The sequence below is a fragment of the Suncus etruscus genome, chromosome 11, assembly GCF_024139225.1.
Source record: "Suncus etruscus isolate mSunEtr1 chromosome 11, mSunEtr1.pri.cur, whole genome shotgun sequence".
Taxonomy (NCBI): Eukaryota; Metazoa; Chordata; class Mammalia; order Eulipotyphla; family Soricidae; genus Suncus; species Suncus etruscus.
The window spans coordinates 38,426,685-38,450,077 of NC_064858.1; the positions used below are offsets into that span (position 1 = coordinate 38,426,685).

General features: G+C 41.5%; 1 protein-coding gene and 1 non-coding gene across 2 annotated transcripts; one reads left to right on the top strand and one right to left on the bottom strand.

Annotated features, from left to right (window-relative positions):
- Positions 1 to 6,285: 6,285 nt before the first annotated feature.
- Positions 6,286 to 15,033, bottom strand: GABARAPL1 (GABA type A receptor associated protein like 1). The gene is made up of 4 exons (XM_049783137.1): positions 14,681 to 15,033; positions 9,766 to 9,844; positions 8,422 to 8,540; positions 6,286 to 7,616 (listed from the first exon to the last, which is right to left on the bottom strand). Exons 1-4 carry the CDS (start codon positions 14,768 to 14,770, stop codon positions 7,551 to 7,553), a joined length of 354 nt encoding a protein of 117 aa, XP_049639094.1. The 5' UTR covers positions 14,771 to 15,033; the 3' UTR covers positions 6,286 to 7,550.
- A 7,872-nt stretch (positions 15,034 to 22,905) lies between these two features.
- On the top strand, positions 22,906 to 23,054 carry LOC126023273 (small Cajal body-specific RNA 1). The gene has a single exon (XR_007500452.1). It is a non-coding gene; the product is annotated as a small Cajal body-specific RNA 1 (non-coding RNA).
- Positions 23,055 to 23,393: the final 339 nt, after the last annotated feature.

The window sequence follows — 23,393 nt, forward strand, 5'->3', positions numbered from 1 at the left end:
AGCCAAATGTAGGAGGTAGGGGCTTGTAGGACCCTGAGATTTCTTCTTTCCCATGAAAGTTTCTGCTTTTTGCTAAACTGCTTAAAAAGCGTATTATCAGGGCCGGAGTGATAACGCAGTGGTAGGGAATTTTGCCTTGCACACGGCTGACCTAGGATGGACCTGGTTTCTATCCCCTGGCATCCCATATGGTCTCCTGAGTCAGGAGCGATTTCTGAGCACATAGCCAGGAGTAACCCTGAGTGTCACAAGGTGTGGCCCCAAAACTAAAAAGGTTATTAGCTTCTGTATACTTCCTTTGTTAGCTTGTAGGTCTATAGGAATATGACCTTCAGATAAGAGTTGGAGAAGAAAGGAGGCCACCATTGGAACCAGCTGGCCAGGATGTCCCGTGTGGGTGTAAGGATGGGAGATAGATAAAAGGGGACACTTTTATTTTATTTTTTTTTGGTTTTTGGGCCACACCCTGTGACGCTCAGGGGTTACTCCTGGCTATGCGCTCAGAAGTTGCTCCTGGCTTCTTGGGGGACCATATGGGACGCCGGGGGATGGAACCGAGGTCCGTCCTAGGCTAGCGAAGGCAAGGCAGGCACCTTACCTCCAGCGCCACCGCCCGGCCCCCAAAAGCGGACACTTAAGTCAATGTCTTTTACCATGGAATTAGGCTGTCTGAATTTTAACATTAAGCGGGACCCAATGGAATAGAAGATGTATTCTTTGAAATGTGGCAGGTACCAATAGGAAAGTAACCGGGTGGGTTTAGATTGATGCTGAACATCTATATAATCTGAGTGTAATAGTGACTTGAGATCCTTGACTGGAAGAAGGCTCTCAGGTGGAAGTTTTGGACCCTTAGCAAATAAATCACCTCTGAGTTTTGCATTCTCATGTCTTTGTCTTACTTGCCAACTTCTCTCTCTCTCTCTCTCTCTCTCTCTCTTTCTCTCTCTCTCTCTCTCTCTCTCTCTCTCTCTCTCTCTCTCTCTCTCTCAAACTTGTGCCAACGAGCTTAGTACACAAAATGTGGCTCATTTTTTTATTCATTCATGCAACTATATGAATAAGGGATCACCAAAAGGATCATTCTATGGTAGGAAGCTTGTCATAAATAGCAGAGAACTGCATTTAAGGCAGAGAAGGTACCACTATGACAATGATAGTTGTAAATGATTACTCTGGATAAGAACTGCGTGCCGTACAGAGATAAAGTGATAGCCATGATACTCCTTCAACAACAAAATTGCAAATCACGGTGTATAAAATATAAAAACAAAAAAAGAGAGAGAAAAGAAGATCTGCTACAGAGGCAGGCAGTGGGGAAGAAAGGAGGGAAATTGGGGACTTTGGTGGCAGAAAATGTGTACTGGTGATAGATCTTTTTTTTTTAAAGCCAGTCAAGTTGAGCAGTGGGGGGTTTATATACCAACTTTTGTGATACTAAGGCTGCCAACGGAAAAGCCTAGATCTGACTTTTTATTGTACACATTCAGCCATACATTTCATTGTATAAATAACTTTGCAATTGTGAAAAGAGACAACTGTAAGCATAGTGTTTAAATGAATTAATTTTTTTAAAAAAGAAAAAGTAGAGGCTATCATCCCTTTTATTTCTAATGAATGATGCAAGGCAACAAAGAACCTAGAAGGGTAAAAATCAGAAAATGAGTTTCAGCTCCCTTCTCTACCTGAGATGCAAATGTTTGGTGCTCTGTACCTTTATAGAAAATTTCCTAAAGATCTTAGCTACACTGCTATGCTGGAGTTAGAACTGTCCAAACAGATGGTCTCTGCTGGAAAAAAATTCAGAATGAAGACATAGGTTAGTCACTGTGAACGCATGCATGCCTACACAGCGGCAGACTGTAATGGCAGTTGGTTATGAGGTATGATCATTTCCTGTTACTTCAAACCTGAACCATCTGGTCATATGTATTTAGAGCATACTCAGGTGGCAACAACTATAAGAAAAATAAATACAGACTCTAGCATAAAAACAATTAACCTTGACATCAGCAGCCCCCAGCCTCTTTCTCTCTCTCCAGCTTTTGCATGAGGACTTGAAGATGTGCTTCATTTTTAAATTAAGTTATTAAAATAGCTGAGAAATGCAAGTTCTGGAACCCTGAGTCATGTGCAGAATTTGTGCCATGAGCTGAACTGACTGAAGTGCAGGTCAGGCCTTGGCAATTAGAGGTGGGGAGCTGAGTGGTAGACAAATGAGTAAGGAAACATGAGATCCTCCACAAGGCAGTCAGTGACACTGGATGCAGAGTGCTTTGAGTTGACAGAAGAGGGGGCTTATTCTGAAATAACTGGAAAATCCAGATGGTGTAAAAAAAAAAAAGAGGAGGTGGGGAACATGGCAATACCCTATGAAAACATGTCAGAGAACAATGAACAACAATGGACAACAGCTTTATTTAATCTCAAAACTAGATGGAATCAATTCAAGTGGTGTGATGACAGAAAGGACTGCATTTATTCATATGTACAAGTGACTTTGTTATACACACACACACACACACACACACACACCTCACAATCAGAGAAAACCTACTGATTTGGGTGAGCAACAACAGAGAAAACACATATATTTATTTAGCTGGCAATGAAGGGACAATACTGTGCCCAAGTCAATAGCCCAAAAACTGGGCACCACACTGCAGAGGGAACTGGGACAACACAGTGTACAGGACAGCTGGCACACTTATCTCTGTCCAGTTATCTCTGTTCAGGATTGAACCCTGTTTGTTTTGCTCTTTTGCAATCTACACTTCTGACTGTGCAATAGAGGTCATAACTTTTTTTCTTAAAGTGCACACAGAACAATTTTGTGTTGGGGAATAGATTAAATGAAGCCAACCAACCAGTTATTTAGGAGTGCCATCGTTTTCCTGGTTCCTACCAGAACTAGGTTAAGTGGCAGCCTGAGCGTGGTGTATCTGGATGGCACAAGCACTCTTTACGAGATTTAGGGAGGTGACATACCCAGAAGTGCTCAGCGCTTATTCCTAGCAGTGCTCATGGCATCACATGGAGATCAAATGAGTGTTAACCAGTGCAATGCAAAAGGGCCCTACCTGCTGTATTATCTCTCTGGCGTGGCACTCCCTTGATGACAGAAATATGTTCCCCAGTTTTCGCCCAAGTTTATAAATAAGCATATGATATTTTGCACTTCAAGGACCTTGAAATATAAGAGAAATAAAAGAAACTTAAAATGGGGGGCAGAGTTACAGCACTGAGATAAGTCATACATAGCCGATCTAGGACGATCTGGTTCAATCCCCCGCATCTCATGTGGACTCCAAGCCTGCCAGGAGTTATTTCCGAGCCAGGAATAACCCCCGAGTGCCACTGGGTGTGCCCCCCCAAAAAACAAACAAAAAAACCTAAATAAACAACAAAAGAAACATTAAATAAATCAGGACAATAGACCTAATTTTGGCAAATCTGACTTATGTTAACCTGCAAATAGCTACCTTCCAAAATAGGCCCTAAAACTAAGGGCTCACTCATGTCAGATGTTAATGTCATATTGGTCTCATGGTAATAATATTAAGCAGGGGCTGGAGCAATGGCACAGTGGTAGGGTCTTTGCCTGGCATGCGGCCGATCTAAGATGGACTTTGGTTTGATCCCTTGGCGTTCCATATGGTCTCCTGAACCAGGAACAATTTCTGAGCGGATAGCCATGAGTAACCCTTGAGTGTCACAGGGTGTGGCCCAAAAAGCAAAAAAATAATAATAATACTAAGCACACTACTCATGTGGGTTCCCAAAAAGTACCACTACAGTATCTGTTTATCTTTTATGGGACATGATCCCATTAATAAAAGGTACTTTCCTCAATATTATTTTGTTTAAAACTTGACTTAAAATGGGTAAAGGAAAGAAAATGCTAGCCCAGTAGGGAAAAATACAGTAGTAGGAAAATTCTAATATACCAGATCTACTGGATCCTATTCAAACCAAAGCACTAAAATATAAAGCCTGTTTGGCTTCTCAACTTAGAACTTATTTAAACCTTAAGTTTCTCTAAAATACAAGGCTGGTTTATAATGGCAGGTATGAATGAGGTTAGAGATAGAACAGTGCTTAAGATTCTTTCCTTGATTGTGGCTGACTCCAGTTTAATCTCTGGTACTGCATATGGTCCCCAATCACTTCCACAAGTGTCCTCCAAGCAGTCAGTAGTCCCTAGGAATTCCTGGGTAGGACCAGAGCAATAATAGTATAGCAATATGCTTGCCTTATATGTGTCTGATCCAGATTTAATCCCCAGCATCCTATATGGTCCTGTGAACCTGCCAGAAGTGATCCTTGAGTGAAGAGCCAGCAATAAACTCTGAGCCCCATAGATTATACCCCAAAACAAATAAAAATAACACCAACATGATAGCCTATGTATATGTTTCATCCAAGGACATATTTATTTTTGGTTTTTGGGCCACATCTGGCTCTCACTCAGAAATCACTCATCAGACTCAGGGAACTCTATGGGATGTAGGAATTCTAACCTGAGTCAATCCCAGGACCTATGCATGCAAGGCAAATGCCCTACCACTGTGCTATCACTCCAGCCCCCAAGGATATTTTTTAAGTAATGTCCAAGGATGAAAGCTTTTAGCAATATCCTGCATCCCCTCTTGCATAATAGAAACTACTTCCCATGGTATATGGGCTATGAAATGCCATGTTTTCTTTAAACATTTGTCCCGTCTTACCCTAAGCACTGGGTGGGTAACTTGCTAGTTTCAAAATATTCCTGTCATCAACCAGAGATAATATAAGGGGTAATTCACTTGCTTTGTCTGTGTCTACCATAGTTTCGCAAGCACTGTCAGGAATCTCTAAGCAGTCAGGTATGACTCCCCCCACCAAAAAGAAAAACTATTTATGTCATAATTCATATAGCAAATTCCACTTGCACTAATAGAAACAAATCCCAATTGCTAGCCACTGTCAATATTTTGATGTCAGTATTAAAATTCCTTAATTTTTTCTTCATAATTTTGTATGCTGTTGGACTTGAGCTTCCTTTCCTGCTCACAAAATGACCTTCTCAGGATAGTGGATAATATGACCATCTACTTCCTATCTGTTGACTTCTTTTATTTCTTTACCTAAAACCCTATAGAGGCATACTTGGGGCATACCACTGCAAGAGATTAGATGACTAAAGGTTGAAAGACTTTCTTTTTTTTTGTTTTTTTTTTGTTTTTTGGGCCACACACAGCAGTGCTCAAGGGTTACTCCTGGCTATCTGCACAGAAATAGCACCTGGCAGGCACGGGGGATCATATGGGACGCCAGGAATCGAACCAACCACCTTAGGTCCTGGGCCGGCTGCTTGCAAAGCAAATGCTGCTGTGCTCTCTCCCCAGCCCCCAAAAGATTTTCTGAAGTTGTTGTATCTTGTCAATTTGCACTCAAATGGCTCACCCATATGGTCCCTGACTGATAGGAAGCCTCAGTCAGAAGATGAAGCAGAGCTTGTTCGGACACCAAGAGCTGAACCTCAGTTCCCTTTGCTGCTTCATAGGAGGTGGTCTCATTCTCACTAAGACACCACGGAGCAGACAGGGTAGGGTACAGACAAGAATAGGCACCCAGAACAGTGCCTCAAATTCCTGTGGGCAGCAGAATCCTGAGGAGTTGGTTCAAAGTACCTCCTATATTGAGATCATAACTTGACTAAATCTGGGACAAGGCTCGACATCTTCATTTCTAATAAGCACCACTCATATTCCCATATTAGGATGGAGGTACTCTTTCACCTCCAGCATTGAGAAATACAACATGGCAGCAAAACTTTCCATCTGCTGAGCAGCACATTGTGGCCATACTGCCGAGACAAGGTCCTGCCCACTAAGATGTTCACCTTAATATGATTCCTGATCAGGTAAGAGCTGATTAAGCAGGCAGGGGAATGACTCAGTACCTAAACACCTCCCTATGTCAGTCAGTCCATCACACAAACACACACAGGCAGGGGAATGACTCAGTACCTAAACACCCCCCTATGTCAGTCATTCACACACACCAATGTGCATGCCTATTTCTGAGTATTCTTTCCTGCTGGCAACCCCACAGTCTTGAGTGTACACAGACACACACACACACACACAGCAATGTGCCACACCCTGGCGACCCCATACTCTTCAGTGTTCACTCACACATACAGCAATGTGCATGCCTATTTCTGAGTGTTCTTTCCTGCTGGTGATCCTACACTCTGAATTTTCTCCCCACTAAATAAAGGCAACACTTTGGAACTTAGGCTGGTTTTTCAAAGTATGCAATTATTTTATTTCCTTGGCCTGACAGCATTGATTTCATTACAGAGGAACCTGCAGTGGACGGAATGAACGGACAAAGTCCCCCACATGTGTAGACCTTTTTCTTTAGCAGAAATGAATTGAAATGTCATGTGTGTGTGTGCAACTCTTGCACCCCACGCTGGCCCATGCCATAACCTCTACAGAAAGTAAAAACTAATCAAAATCATCAGAATCCCCTGAATTACTGGGGGGAAGGAGGGGGCATTCTCCACAGTTTGCATAACTAGCAGCTGCAGTAAAAACAAAATGGAAGAGAAAACAGAAAAGCAGCTGATCATCAGTTAGTCTTTCTGTGCATGAGACAAGGAAAAATAGCAAGAATTCTGGATTGGGGACATGAGGGTGAAACCAAAGCAGGTGTAGCCTGCCCTTGCCCTCTCCATGAAGCAACATTTGGACAATGCTGGAGCAGAGGGTACTGCCTATATTTGGACATGGTTGAGATTCATTCAGGTCTCAGGCAGGTATGGAGTAAAGGGCCTCAAGGAGAGAGCAGGTTAGACAGAGATGCTCAATACTGAATGCATTTCAGTATGTAGACTATAAACTACCTTCCTAATCATTGATCCTTTGTGCTGGTTCCAATTTTCCAATAGCTCAGTGTTCCATCTACATTTCTGTATCAAATATTCATTACCAAGCCAGATCAGTACTGTGATGTTTGTGGATGAGTTTTTGAATAGGTTGAGGGGCAGGAGGTATTGAGATTGCTGAGATCAAGGGTCATAAAGCCTGAATTATGATGATTTCATTTGGTCCCCAATTATGGTCCCCTCAAGTAATCCTAAAATATCCCCAAACCCTTTCTCTACCAGTTGTGTACAAATTATACAAATAAATCTGCCCCATGATTAGGGAGAACAGGAAATGATTGGTGGTCCACAATTATCTCTGGCCCCAACTTGCCCATTCTTGATTCTTCCATAAAACCATAGTATCATTGAGATTTTATTCTCCCCTTCGATTAGCAAAGCCAATCCGACAGCTCTGTCTTGACATGCTTTCTCCCTGGGCTGAGAAAGCAGCAAAATATATCAATTGAGCATGTAAAAATAGGATGACGGTGTGTGTGGTTAGTGTTTCCAAATGTCTTCCCCTTCTGTCTCCTCCATGGTGGGAGCCCCCCCTCTTGTCCCCCAAGTTCCACACACACCCCCCTCCACTGCCCCCAAGTCCAGGTGCTCCCATCTGCCGGGCTTCCGCCATTCACTTCCCATAGACACTCTCATCACTGTAGGCCACATACAGAAAATAGTCTTCCTCGTGGTTGTCCTAAAGAGAGAAAGAATAGAGTTTGGAGATCACAATCACTGGCTCTAGATTCTAAGATTCACATCAACTTGCAAAGTGGGCATGGAAGCTAAAATTTTTACAGAACTCAAACACTTCCACAGGGAACATCATAGTCCTCAATAGGCATGGATGGGAGTGTGATTAAAGTGTAGAAACTCTTTCTGGCAAAAGGAAAACATATATACTGAATATATACTAATGAGAAGTATATGTTCTAAAATAAAAGATTCTACAATTCATTCATGGGCAAACTGAAAGCAGCACCAAGACATCATTTTAGGAGTGATATATTTATAACTCAAAGTGACGAATAAGACAAAACTATTTATTATATTTTCTCATTAGATTTTGACAGTTAAAATCACCTAAACCAAAAATGATTCTTTTCAACTGAGTTTAATCTGCTAAAAAAATAGAAACACATTTTTTTTAAAAAATAAAAAAAAGAGAAGAGAAAAAAGGCTTGATTTCAAGTGTCCTCACAGGACAGCTTAATTGACTTTTTTTTTTTTCAATCAGAAACTATTAGCTGCTGTTTCAAAGCAGAGGATCTAGCATTAAAATACAGGTGAAGGTCTGGGAAAGAATTCAAAGGGAAAGAATTTATCAGTCTGCTGAACTCATAAAGGATAAGTGATATCTAATCTGCCAGAGGTTTATTCGGGTACAAGTCAAAGAGCCTCAGAAATAACACCTCCTGCCCCACTTTTCAGGTGTGTTATCAACAGTTACTGGAACAAAAGTCAGAGAAGGCCAAACTGGCCGTGGCTGTTGTGACCATTACCTCATACAGCTGGCCCATGGTAGCGCTCGTGGGAGGGATAGTGTTGTTGACAAAGAAGAATAGGGCGTCCTCGGGTCTCAGGTGAATCCTCTTCCGGATTAAAAAGTAGAACTGGCCAACTGGATAAAGATTTTAGAAAAGGCAGGCAATAATAAGAAAAAAAAAAGGATCAACAGAAGGGTAAATCTCTGGAAAAAAAAATCCTACAAGCATCAATTCCCTTTCAAATATCCAGCTTTATAGAGCATCAAAACAGATCCAATACTGCCCTCCAGGATGTATAATATAACAATATCCAAAAATGCCCGAATATTCCCATATTCCAAGAGATATCCCTGAAGAATTTATTCCTCAAGCATAATCAATTATCTCCATCTTACTCAATTTTGGATCTCATGTCAGCATATCCACTTAAAGTTTAAAGATTTCTTTGTATAGTATACTGACTTTAGTCAAACCAAATATTTGTCTATTTGTCTGAAACATACTTCTCTCCTACTTCTCACCCAAAGACAAACCAATTATGGGGAAAAGTCTATTTCACTCTGGTAATCCAGGCAGCTCACTCATCTCAATGAGATTCAATGCCCTGCCTTATACAGAACTTTCTGGAAAAAATTCTAGAAGGCTGATACTAAAATCTAGTAATTATGAAACAAATGTAACTCTCAGTGTCCATCAGCGTCACATGGATACTGAGATTATCCCATTAAGGATCATGGACATGCTTTGTAGTATCAAACAATAACTAAAAAATGATAATATATATCATTTATATAATAACTAAAAATGATAATTTTAGGGAACAAGGTATTCTGCTGATTGAGACTCTCTAAAATGTGACCCTACCAAAAAATTAACCTAGATTTCCTTCTGAAATATGTCACAATCACAAAGCTTTGTGATCACATAAGTGCTTTGTGTGATTGATAACAGGTCTTCACATTTTTAAAATCAAGAAAGATACTAAAAGGAAATGCTTAAGGGACCTGATAATGGAGAAAAATTACCATGTTACCATATTTCTCTGGAGAGTCAAACTCACATTTTCAAATCTATTTCCTCTCCATTTCCCAATCTAACACAAGCATGAAGCACTATGGAGGCTCAGCCCTGGAAGAAGGGCTAGGGTGCAAAAGAACATTACAAAGCTTGTAATGGTGGCACTGCCAGTAGAGCGTTTTCCTTGCACATGACTGACCCAGTTTCAGTCGCCAGCATCCCATATGGTCCCATAAGCTTTGCCAAGAATGACCCCTGAGCGCAATCAAGAGTAACACCTGAGTACCACTGGATGTGACCCCAAAAGCCCAAACAAACAAACAAACAAGGAAAGAGCATTACCAGTGAGGTCAGAGGGCACCAGGTACTTCCTCTTGTCCAGATCAGGCACCCTGGCTTTAGGGGCCTTTTCCACAATCACCTGGGAAGAGGGGTGGAAAAAGGGAATGAAAACTGTAGAATTTACCTAGCATTTCTTTCCCTCCACAACCTAGTTACTCTACTGAGTTGTTTAGGACCTCCCCACAAAAAAAAAAAAAAAAAACCTACTTCTTATTCCCCTTTAACAAAATACAAGGGCTATAAACTTCCCAAGTAAGGTAATCAGTTGATTATTATAATAAAAAAAATGACAGAGAAGGTACTTGATGAAAAGAGAATCTTGATTTTTAAGTAACTATAAGTTAAACTGTATAATGTGCACTACAGGACAGTTATTTTCTGGCATTTAATTAGATCATAAAGAATTTTCTTAGATGACCTGATAACCTTATTTTATGTTATTTATCAAGGATAGAATAGTGCAAATTTTATATTTATCAATTTTTTTTTTGTCTTTTGGGCTACATCCGGCAGTTTTGAGAGACCATATGGGATTCCAGGGATTGAACCTAAGTTATCTGCATCCAAGGCAAATGCCCACCTTATCTGCTATTGCTCTGGCATACATCTGTCAAATATTTTCAAGAGTTGGGTCTGGGGAGATATTGCAGCGGTAGGGAGCTAGCCTTGCACGTGGCCGATCCAGGTTCAATCCCCAGCAACCCATAAAGTCCCAGGAGTAGCCAGGAGCAGCTAGGAGTGATTCCTGAGAACAGAGCCAGGAAAGTAACCCCTGAGCACACTGGGGTGCCCAAAAGACTAAAAAACAAAACAAAACAAAAAACCAATTTCTAGAGTTACTGCAAAACATTTGTTCAAGGAACTGTGTCTCACTAAGTAAATTAAAGGCACATGATGTTAATATTGCAAGTCAATATTGACCATCTGTCAGAACTGTGATTTTCCACGTATATGTCAAATATGCCATACCTCAACTTTTATACTGACCATGTATTTCTTTTTTTTTGGGGGGGTGGGTGGGTGGGGGTTACTCCTGGTTCTATGTTCACAAATCACTTTTGGCAGACTCAAGGAATCACAAGGGATGCCGGAATTCTAACCACCACCCTTCTACATGCAAGGCAAATGCCCTACCTCCATGCTATCTCTGTGGCCCTGATCACGTATTTCTTCTCTTTTCTTTTTTTTTTTTTTTTTGGTTTTTGGGCCACACCGGCAATGCTCAGGGGTTACTCCTGGCTGTCTGCTCAGAAATAGCTCCTGGCAGGCACGGGGGACCATATGGGACACCAGGATTCGAACCAACCACCTTTGGTCCTAGATCGGCTGCTTGTAAGGCAAACGTCGCTGTGCTATCTCTCCGGGCCCAAGATCACGTATTTCTATAGTAAAAACTTGAGATGTAGTCAAGATTTTTTAATAATAAAATTTTATATTCATCATGTATTGCTGTAATAAATTAGCTGGTGATTTTTAGTTTAGAGACTACAATAATTCTGCGAAATTTTATGATTCACTCAAGTTCGATGAAACTGGAGTTTACTATGATAAAGCAAAGTAAGCCAAGAGAGGTTACCAGATTACCTCACTCATCTCTGGTACATAGAGAATCAAAAGATGAGCACAGGCAGCATAAAAATTATCAAACTAGGGCCCGGAGAGATAGCACAGCGACGTTTGCCTTGCAAGCAGCCGATCCAGGACCAAAAGTGGTTGGTTCGAATCCTGGTGTCCCATATGGTCCCCCGTGCCTGCCAGGAGCTATTTCTGAGCAGACAGCCAGGAGTAACCCCTGAGCACTGCCGGGTGTGACCCAAAAACCAAAAAAAGAAAAAAAAATTATCAAACTATTGGCCTTGGTGTATAAAACTGCAATTACCAAGCACTTTTGGGTGCTGGGAATAGGGTGGTTCTGTATGAAGTGGTGAACTTGAAGGACATAAGGTCAGTAATAGAGCATCTTGGGTATTTATTTCATTGGTGTCCAGGTGCAGAAAACATGTATATCAAGGCCATACATGTTAACACTTCTGCAACCACATGACCTAATCTATAAGCAAAATATTTCATTTAAAACGTAGAAATAAATTATAATATAGTGAATAAAATAAAACAAACATTCTAAGATATGGGAAGTAGAGAAAAGCTAAGAAAGCAGAGATAAAATACTGGCCAAGTATCCCTAATAGCTGTGACTTCAACACATCACAGAGCTCTGAACTTCAGCATCCCAGTGAGTGGAAGAAAAAATATTCTGAATCATCTTTCACAAAGTCATGGTATGGCTCTGACCATCTGGAGTCATGTATAGAACATCTTTGTGAAAAAGGTGTCTCAACAGTAATGGCATCTCTAAACACTAAGGCATGAATAGGGAAAGGCTTGAAACTTTTAAACCAATAGTATCAGATTATAAAATTCTCATTGGTGAAGGAGGGCAAAGCGATAGCACAGGGGGTAGAAAGTCTGCCTTGTACGAGGTGGACCCAGGTTGGATCCCTGACATTCCATATGGTCCCCCAAGAGTAATTTCTAAACACAAATCCAGGAATAACCCTTGAGCATGGCAAGGTGTGGTCCCAAAACAAAAAGGAAACAAAATTTATCTGGTATTTGGAGAGAAAGAAATTTTGTACCAGGAAGACCAGAGGGACATGACCACATTATACTATCTCTCAGGTCCCTAATTTGAAGCACAGAGCCATGAATAAGACCTGAGCACTATTAGGTGTGGCCTCAAAGCAAAACCAAATAAACAAACATAAAAAGGATTTTTTTTCCCTTCAAAATAAAAACTAGGCTATGAGATTATAAATATAATTAGAAATGTAAAATCCGAAATTAAAAAGAGCAAATGGGAAGACTGAGTGATCAGGAAGGCCTAAAATGAATATGGACAGATAGTAGGAGCTTGGTAAGAGCAAAAGAAACAGCCAGAACTAAAACTAAATCTCAGACATCAAAGCAGTCTAAAATAAGTCATATACTTAACCCCTACGGAGCAGCTGGAAGATCTCTCTCTAGGTCTTAAATTAAAAAAAAAAAAAAATCAATAGGAGAAACCAGGACACTGGAACGTGGTCACAAGGGCTTACAAAATGACCATGGAAGCACAAAATTTAAAGCCAAACAAGAGGTAAAAGACTAGAAGAGGGTATAAACATATATTCTAGGTCTGTGTATAAAGTGACTAAAATGAAAAAGGCTTAGTTTCTAAGAAAAAGCCTTAATATTTGGGAAAGGCGCATTTTAATATTTGAAACTTACCTAGAGCTAATAAAACAAGGCCTCATGCTTGGAAAATTTTGTACAGATTTTAGTCTGCAGATTACCTTTCAACCACTTTACTACATTGAATTTAAGTGTCACAACACCTAACAGAGTGTGCCTTTTAATTCATTAATTCTAGTTCATAAAACTTTTATAAACGGTTCAAGGGGCCCAAGAGTCAGAGTTTGAATCCCCCGTCCAATGGAGCAGCAACTTCAAATTTTTAGACTTAACTTCAATTTTCTGGGCTTCCAATCTTTCATCTGTTAGATGCGGATTCTAAGAATTAAGTGAATGATAACCCAGCATGGCTGCCAATAAAAATTGATAAGTGAGCAAGCCCCAGGTGAGGATGAAATAACATAAAAGTAGGGCGGGAACGGGAGGGGCATGTTCAAGCAGCTGAAGGACTGACTGTTCAGGGACCGACCGGGAAGGCTGCTCTTATGTTGGAGGTCTAGCTCTCCTAGAAGGCCAAAATTCAAGTTCCCTGGGGGCTGAAACCAAACTGAGTTAATGTCTCCTCTTCCATAGAGGAAAAGGTCTGTGAGGGGTTTCTATCGCTGGCCTCAATCCAAGGCTTCTTCTGGGAGCCATCTGTCAACTGAGCACTGGAGAAGAGCCCAGACAAAGAAACAGCTCATCAGAATTCCTTTACCCATAACTTAAAGATAAGATTAATATTCAAATGCCTGCCTGAAAAAATAATATCACAATTTTAAAGGTACTGCTTTTCCATTTTCCAAACCCCAAAGTGGTGGCTCTCCCTTATTTTTGGAAATGTCAGGCCTTTTCCATAATGTTAGAGAAATAAAAGGGGGGGAGGGTTGGAAAAACACCCGGATGCAGAAAGCCTCCTCCCTCCTCCTCCTCCTCCTCCTCCTCCCCCTAATTCTTTGCTCCTCTCCACCGCTCACACCAGCCTTAAATACATAATTCTGGGTCTGAAAGAGAAAGATTCCCTTACTGCTTCCAGGCAGCTGAAAAGTGGCAGAGAGAGGTCAGCTGCCCCCACACCTATTCTCCACCCCCTGGGGCCTAGAATGAGGCAATCTGGCTCTAGCGCTGAGAACGTGACCTTGTTTTCTGGGCCAAGCCAATGGGGCTCCCCGCACCCTTCCTAATCCGTAAATAATAGGAGAATTTACTGGCTTCTGCAGCAGCTTCCCTTGCCAGACCCAAGCAAGGTGGCCAGAGGAGCCAAAGTCAACACCTTCGGTTAAGAAGAAAGCAGCCATGGAGGACCCCTAATCTTACCCCTTTTCCTCCCACCAAAGCACGGCTGAACCCCACATGATCTCCTGGGGACACATGCATGATCCCAACTGAATCATCTTTGCACAAAAGGACCACATTTTGAGCCCAGCCCACACAGCTGCTCAAGACCGCTGAGTCACTCCAGTACGTAGGCTTGGCTCCAGGGGTGCAGTGGGTTCGAAAGAGGGGGGATAGATAAGGGCCTTGGGGACTTGGCTTTTCAACCAACTCCAAATCTGATCCAAACGCCCACCGGCCCTTTTGGAAGAAGGTGGAAGATCGAGATACTACAAAGGTCTCCCACTAATGCAGTGGGTCCCCCTAACCCTACTCCCCTATTTCAGCACCACCCCCAGTTTCTTCTTTCCTGGGGCTGCCGCCAACTCACAGGGACCCTGTCGGGGTATTTTTTCCGGATCTTTTCGCCTTCCTTTTTCCGATACTCAAAGGGATGGTCCTCCTTGTACTGGAACTTCATGATGGAGCGCAGGCTGGCTCGGATCCCCCCGGCGGGGCCTGGCCTCCTTCCCTCCGCTCGCCCTCGGCGCCTCTCCCGGCTCGCTCCCGGCCTTCGAGGGGCAATCGGGTGCAGAATCGGGGTCCCAAGTGTCAGCTGCGGTGGCGAGGCTGCAAAGCAGAGCTCGCTCGCGGCCTGGATCTCCCTCTAGGTCGGGAAGAGAAGAGTCAGGTAAAGAAATCCCAGCGGCGACACCCCAGAGCTGCAAACACAAAAACAACCCGGTGCTGCGTAGGTTGCTTATGTCAGCACGCCACACCCCCGACACGCCCCCGGGGTGCTGCACCGAGAGGAATAAGGGGGGGAGGAAAATTCTGGGTGCAATCCAGCCTAAGGCTTTATTAAATTAAATTGATGCTATAGTGTTGAATGCAAGCATGAAGTAGTATAATATTTGAATTTTATTCTAACTCTCATTTTATCAGGTTAAAAGCTAGGAAAATACAATATTTTTAAAAATGATCTTCCCTCTTTTTTGGTGTCTTTTGGTTGCTCCCCAAAACAAACACAGAATGAGAAGTCCATCTTTGCCCAGCTGGTAGGGATTTGGTGGCTAAGGGAGAAAAAAAAAGCCAATGGGTATCTTGAGACTTTTTTTTGGCTTGTATTTCCAGAATCGGTGCTGACATTTTTTTTTTTTTTTTTTTTTGCCCTTTGCTCCCTTCGGGGTCGCCCGCCTGGAACCCCGAGTCCCAGGCTGGCTTCCTAGAAGAGTGACCTCCTTCATCACAGCGTCATGGTGTTTGGGCGCAGGTTGCCATTTGCTCCTGGAGCCCGATCTCAACCGAGCGTGACTCAGGAATTTGGAACGAAGGTGAAGGACACGTTCGTGCAATCGTTCTCGGAGGGGATTTCAGCCCCGATTGCAAAGAGACTTTTACTGTATCCCTGTTCAAAATTTAGAAATGGTTTTCTTTTTTCTGCTAATTCCTAAATTGGCCGCATCTTCAGGAAGAGAAATATGCTATTTACTGCTGTTTATGTAACTAACTCAATAGTTCCCAAACAGCCTTTATGTCTAAAGTAAAAAAAAAAAATAGTTGATGTAGTGTCATTAAAGAATATTAAGTGTCCAGTGGTGAAGGGATATTGTTACTTAGTCTGCAACGCAATCATGAATAACTTTGTAATTCAAGGTGATCCAATAAAAAAAAAAAAAAAACTCACAGGATTTATATGAGTTCAAAGCCAGCATCCCATATGGTCTCCCACGCATCCCTTGGAGTGATTTCTGAGTACAGAATCAGGAGTAGCCCCTCAGGAGTAGCCCCTGAGTTCCTCCGGGTGTGACTTAAAAACATCAACAAAAAGAAATTCCGGCTTAGGATAGCTTTATAAAATCTGAAAGGCTGAACTAGATAATACTGTTGTCTCCCCCCTAGCCACTCACACACCCACTTAAGAATCCAAGGCCAAAAAAAAAAAAAAAAAAAAGAATAAACAGTAATCTAAGGCCTTGCCTAGAATGATTTCTGAGCAGGTCCCCAGGAGTAAACCCAGAGCACCTTTGAGTGTGGCCTTCAAAACAAACACAAAACAAACAAACACAAGGATCAAAGGCCTTTCCCTCCATTAACTCTTGGAAGATATTCCAAAGATTTTTGGAGGAGGCGGGCAAAAGAAAAATTAAAATTTTTAGAAAGAGAAAGGGATTCGTGGGGACTCTACGTCCAGGAGTTTTGAAAAATGTATCAGATAACCTCTCCTATCACCTATATTATTTTATAAAAGTCTCTCACGATAAAAACAAAAGCACAAAAACAAAAGAAACTTAAGTTTCTTTGTTGTGGATTTTGTTTTGTTTTGCCACACCCTGCTTTGCACAGGGATTACTCCTATTCTGGATCAGGGATCACTCTTGGCTCTGTGCTCAGATATTACTCCTGAGTCTACTCAGGGATCAGTCTTGGCTATATAATCAGGTATTACTCTTGGTCCTGTGTTCAGGGATCACTCCTGCTTGGCTTTGGGAATCATGTAGGATGCCAGAGAGAGATCCCTGTCAGCTGCATCATGGCAAAGGATTTTTATGCTGTACTATTTCTTTGACCCCCTAAATTACATTTCTGAAACCAGGGAGCTGAATTGCCAAGTCGTTCTGAGTTTACTAATTTTTTTCCAAGGCATCTTTTGGCATTTTTTTTTTAATATTTGAAAACTCAAGGATTATTTTTTATCACATTATTTAAATTGTTTCAGCCCTTATTTTTAAAATAAAATTTAAAATAAAAATTTAAATAGTTCAGCCTCATTTTAACCTTGAATCAAAAGAAGTCAAAGGAGCTCTTTACAATCAGTTAGTTGAAAACAGAAATTGTCATGAAGATCATTCTTTTTTCTTTATTCGTTTTCTTTTTCTTTCTTTTTTTTTTTGGCGGGTGGGGGGGGGGGAGCCCCTGTAACGCTCAGGGGCTCTATGCTCAGTTCTGTGCTCAGAAATTGTTCCTTAGGGCTGAAGAGATAGCATGGAGGTAGGGTGTTTGCCTTGCATGCAGAAGGACAGTGGTTCGAATTTCAGCATTCCATAAGGTCCCCCGAGCCTGCCCAGGGGAGATTTCTGAGCGTAGAGCCAGGAGTAGCCCTGAGCGCTGCTGGGTGTGACCACACACCCCCACCCCCCAAAAAAGAAAAGAAATCATTCCTGGCAGGCTCCTGGGGACCAAATGGGATGCCAGGGATTAAACTCACTATTATCCTGGGTTGGCCACATACAAGGCAAATGCCCTGCCTCTGTGTTATCTCTCAGGTCCCAAAGATCATTGTTTTAATAGTTTTGTTTTCTGATCAAATGCTCTGGAAATAATACTAGCTAATAAAAATGCAGATTTTAGCTGTTAAAACACGTAAGTACTGAGGAAACTCATATAATTTGGAGAAGTATTGGTTTAGCTATTTCCAAGTGCTTTACCTAAAATTTTTTCTCGATATATATCTTGGAATATTGTCAAGTTTTATATGCACCTATATTTTTCCTAGCATAACATTTAGGACATTCTACAGAAGCTAATTTTCTAAGTTAACACATTTAGATAAAAATACTAAGATTATTGGCCGAAGAAATAGCATGGAGGTAGGGCATTTACCTTGCATGCAGAAGGACAGTAATTTGAATCTCGGCATCCCATATGGTCCCCCCAGCCTGCCAGTAGTGTAGAGCCAGGAGTAAACCCTGAGCGATGCTGGGTGAAACCCCCCTAAAAAAAAACCACCAAAAACAAACAAACAAACAAAAGATTCTGGGGCCAGAGAAATAGCACAGCAGTAGGGTATTTGCCTTGCATGCAAGGTGGTGGTTTGAATCCTGACATCCCATATGGTCCCCAGAGCCTGCCAGGGGTGATTTCTGAGTGTAGAACCAGGAATGACCCCTGAGTGCTACCAGGTGTGACCCAAAAACCAAAATATTAAGATTCCTTTTTTTTTTTTTGCTCTTTGGGTCACACCCTGTGACACTCAGGGGTTACTCCTGGCTATGCATTCAGAAATCGCTCCTGGCTCGGGAGACTATATGAGACACTGGGGATCGAATCAAGGTCTGTCCTGGATCGGCTGCGCGCAAGGCAAATGCCCTACCACTGTGCTATCGCTCCAGCCCCTACGATTCCATTTTTAATTGAAGATAAAATTAAGTATTAGGGGGCCTGGAGAGATAGCACAGCGGTGTTTGCCTTGCAAGAAGCCGATCCAGGACCTAAGGTGGTTGGTTCGAATTCCGGTGTCCCATATGGTCCCCCGTGCCTGCCAGGAGCTATTTCTGAGTAGACAGCCAGGAGTAACCCCTGAGCACCGCCGGGTGTGGCCCATAAACCATATATATATATATATTAAGTATTAGGAAGATCATATTTCATTGCTAACAGGAGTGGGAAAAAGTACTAGGAAAGACAGTTTGGTGCTTTCTTTGAAAAGATAGCAAAATCTGAAAGTCTCATATAGTCAGCAAGCTTTCCCCCAATGAAACGTAAAGCTGTAGGCCACATAAGCATCAGTATATGCTTATTTATAACAACTTTATTCATACTTGCCTGAAGTTACAAGCAATGACATCATGAATAGAACCATACAGACAATTAACTGCTATTAATCAGTGCTAAAAAAAAATGAGAAAGAAGTCATCAAAATAACGTAACTGTATGTTGTAAAGATATCTATCTGAAAAGACTGTTCAATGTAATCCCAGTAATATCACAGTTTGGAAAAAAGAAAATGATGGTGACCATAATACTTCAATGGTAACCAAGTAAGTTTGTGTAGGCATAAGGTGGTGAACAGATTGGGTAGTGAGGATTTTTAGGACAGGAATAATGATGTAATGTGGTAATGGTTCTGTTATTACATGTTGCCATAAAAGTGAATTTATTACTAAACTCATGAGTTATTGAGAATTTTATGAAATATTTTCATATTTAAATATATTTAAATCTATTTTTATTAAAAAACACTCAGTTCTTTTTCTTTCTTTTTTTTTTTTTTGTTTTTGGGGCACACCGTCGTGCTCAAGGGTTACTCCTGGCACTATGCTCAGAAATCGCTCCTGGCAGGCTCGGGGGACCATATGGGATGCCAAGATTTGAACCACTGACCTTCTGCATGCAAGGCAAATGCCCTACCTCCATGCTATCTCTCTGGCCCCTCGAACACTCAGTTCTTTAAGAAGTTAAAGTGTAGGAGCTGGAGAGAGAAAACAGCTTGTAGAACACTTATTTTGCATTAGTTGGACCTGAGTTATATCCTCCACATCCCATATGATTCCCTGAGCCCAGCCAGGAGTGACCCCCGAGCAACACTGGATGTGACACAGAAACAAATAACAGTTAAAAAAAAAAAGTTATGGGGTCGGGCGGTGGTGCTAGAGGTAAGGTGCCTGCCTTGCCTGCGCTAGTCTTGGATGGACCGTGGTTCGATCCCCCGGTGTCCCATATGGTCCCCCAAGCCAGGAGCGACTTCTGAGCACATAGCCAGGAGTAACCCCAGAGCATCACCGGGTGTGGCCCAAAAACCAAAAAAAAAAAAAAATTAAAAGTTAAAGTGTATTATGGAGTTTAGGTTGTTTAGGCCCTTATCCCTTTGTATAAGGTCACTCATTTGGCTTCTCTCCATGTGGTCACCTTCTATGTCAAATCAACAGTTTTTTTCTATAGCCATATTACCCTGAATCACCCTACCTTATCAAATTAACTAGTTTATTTTCTTTTGCCATTCTCTACCTGTCTATGTATTTTTGACCTGGGAATCTACAGCTAGAGCCCTGTCACCTGTGTCCCCTTGCGGGGGGGGGGGGGGGGGGGGGGCTTACTGCTATATGTCCTGTCACTGGGATTCTGACAGATCCAGCAGCTACCAGTCTTATCAGCTTTCCTTAGCCTCTAGCCCTGGTCATGTGCACATGAGCAAACTTACTATGCCTTCCCTTTGTCTAGGCATAAGTGATTGGATGATCACACAGGTGCTTGCCTGGGCCCTGGCTTCAGGGCTTCCCTGTATCTGCTACTATCTTCCTTTCTAGATTATCTTATTATTTATTTTGATTGGATTACAAAGTTAGAAAAACTAGCTCACCTAGCTACACCCTTCCACTCCCACTATACCATTACATATGTCCAAAGGGAAGAAATAAATTTTTGGTACCAAGACTTGAACCCTGATTAAAATTGTGAAATTGAGGGTGATTATGGTATGTCTGCAGACACTTTGATTATAAAACATTTATCGGTCAAGTAAGATGGTGAGGGGATTAGGGGTTACTATGTAGAATGGTGAATGAGGGATATATATGATAAATTTCCATAGCCTTTCCTGGCAAAGTCTTTGTAACTTTACCCTCTTTTCCTCACCCTCTTTCCCCCCAAATTTAGCCTTCTCTTAGATTAGAAAGAGCTGGAACAGATTGACTTGAGGCTTGTTTGGAGTGTGTGACAATGTCTCATTGAGAAAAGCTGCCCATGGCTCCATCTTGGCATCTTTTGAGATTAATTGGGACAAAGCAAAACTTTAAGAACACTTTTCCATTCATAAGTACCCTCTATTCTCATTGGACAGTTCCAGCCAGTTGAGGACAGAGAAGACCCCATTACCTCCTCTCTATTACCATACCTGTTAAGCAATTTCAGTATCATACCTCCACCATTTTCAAAAATGAGACCTTGTTCACTGTGTATCCCCCAGCTTTGAGTTCCCTATGAAACTAATATATATGTAAAAGTTTGTATAAAGCTGATATATATAGTAGTATTATACATATATATGTATATATGTGTATATATACCACTATAAATACATATACCACTATATATATACCACTATATCCACAAACACACCAATGATGACACTCTTATCTCTGCTGGGCATAAAGTCAGGCCCCTTATGCCCTCTCTTTGAGGCTGTACTCCAGCTGATTCTGGTGGCTACCCTTGCCAACATTATCTCATCTTCAATAAAGCCACTCTTTTTTTTTTTTTTTTTTTTTTTTTTTTTTGGTTTTTGGGCCACACCCATTTGACACTCAGGGGTTACTCCTGGCTATACGCTCAGAAATTGCCCCTGGCTTGGGGGGACCATATGGGACGCCGGGGGATCGAACCGCTGTCCGTCCTATGGTAGTGCTTGCAAGGCAGACACCTTACCTCTAGCGCCACCTTCCCGGCCCCAATAAAGCCACTCTTTTCCACTCATCTTTTCCTGTCTTTTCCGAGGACAACATTCCTAATTCTGTTATGAAACTAAAAAACCTCTAAGAAAATGGGGGGGGGGGGTAGAGAAATAAAGAGCTAATACTTGGGACCCAAGCGATAGCACAGCAGGTAGGATGTTTGCCTTGCATGCAGCCAACCTGGGTTTAATCCCTGGTATCCCACAAGGTTCTTTGAGCCTACCAGGAATGATTTCTGAGCACAGAGCCAGGAATTACCACTGAGTGCCACTACTGCATGAGGCCCCAAACAAAAACAAAAACAAATAAATGAAAAAAAAAAAAAGCTCATACTTTCTCCAATATCTATTTCAAAGGTTTCTAATGATCTTTTTGTTTAGTCTTGTTTTGCCTTTGAGTCACCGAGCTGTGCCAGGAGCTATTCCTCCATCTTTGTTTAGGAGTGAACCCAGGAACTTGGGGAAATTATATGCAATGCTGGGGATTCAAACCAGGGTTGGTAAGATGCAAAGCAATTCCACTATATAATTACATTTTTATGCCCTTAAGAATTAGAAATGCGGGCCCAGAGAGATAGCACAGCAGCGTTTGCCTTGCAAGCAGCCGATCCAGGACCAAAGGTGGTTGGTTCGAATCCGGGTGTCCCATATGGTCCCCCGTGCCTGCCAGGAGCTATTTCTGAGCAGACAGCCAGGAGTAACCCCTGAGCACCGCCGGATGTGGCCCAAAATCCAAAAAAAAAAAAAAAAAAAAAAAAAAAAAAAAAAAAAAAAAAAACCAAAAAAGAAAGAATTAGAAATGTATTGAAACTTTAATGACATGTAGATAATTTTTTAAAAAGTTTTATGAGCCAAAAACCAAAAAAAAAATTTTATGACCACATATATTTCTAACACCTATATTTTTTAACTTGCTAGTCAATAGATATCATGATACTTCACCCCAATTTAATATTTTCTCCTCAAAGTAAGAACATGTGCCTACATTATTATACTACTGCTATTGCACCTGAAATTATCTATATTTTTCTCATCCCTTATTTGAGTTTATATTCTTATCAGTTTTGACTCTAAAATACTTTTTTTTTGTTTGTTTGTTTGTTTGGGCTACACCCATCTGCACACAGGGGTTACTCCTGGCTCTGTAGTCGGGAATTACTCCTGGCAGGCTTGGAGGGCCATATGGGATGCCAGGGATCAAACCCAGATGGGTTCTAGGTTGGCTGCATACAAACACTCTACAAACACTCTACCTGCTGTGCTATTGCTCTACCCCCCCCAATAGTTTTTATATAGTCCTTCTAATCAATCACTATCCTATGAGGACAGATAGAATTGACCCTATACATAGGACAGAATCATTTTTATTCAGAATTTTAAAATACTATCACTTATCAGATACATAGTCAGAATTTCAATGTATTAGCCTGTGGAAAATATTAAACTTAGAACACTTGATGCTAGTTGAGCTGTCAGTCTCCTAACCTTGATAATAGGCTTGTGATATCTAGGTTTTATGCAATATTAAAACATAAGTCATGAGTGTTTGAAGCCCAGCTTGTAAAGGCCCAGTGAGTTATAACTCACAGGCATAAAAGAGAGAAATAGCAAAAAAAGCACTGATTTATTTTCTAAGTGATTTAATAAGTTTGAGCTTGAAACCAGGGAGTAAGTTATTTAATTTGAACTTTAACATACCTCGTGTTTTGCCTTCTGCAAAACAAGTGCTGTTTGCCATCTGGATGAAACTACTTGGTTCCAGCCAAGGGCAATTTGCTGGCTCTAGGACTGTGCACAGGTGAATTTTCCTTTTAAATTTCCTTTAGTAAATACAATGTACTCTTTCTGCTTTATTTTTACAGCTGCTATCTAAGTATAATCTCATCATAGTCTCCACTTATTATTCATTGTTTAAAGTTCTGGTATATAGTGCTGT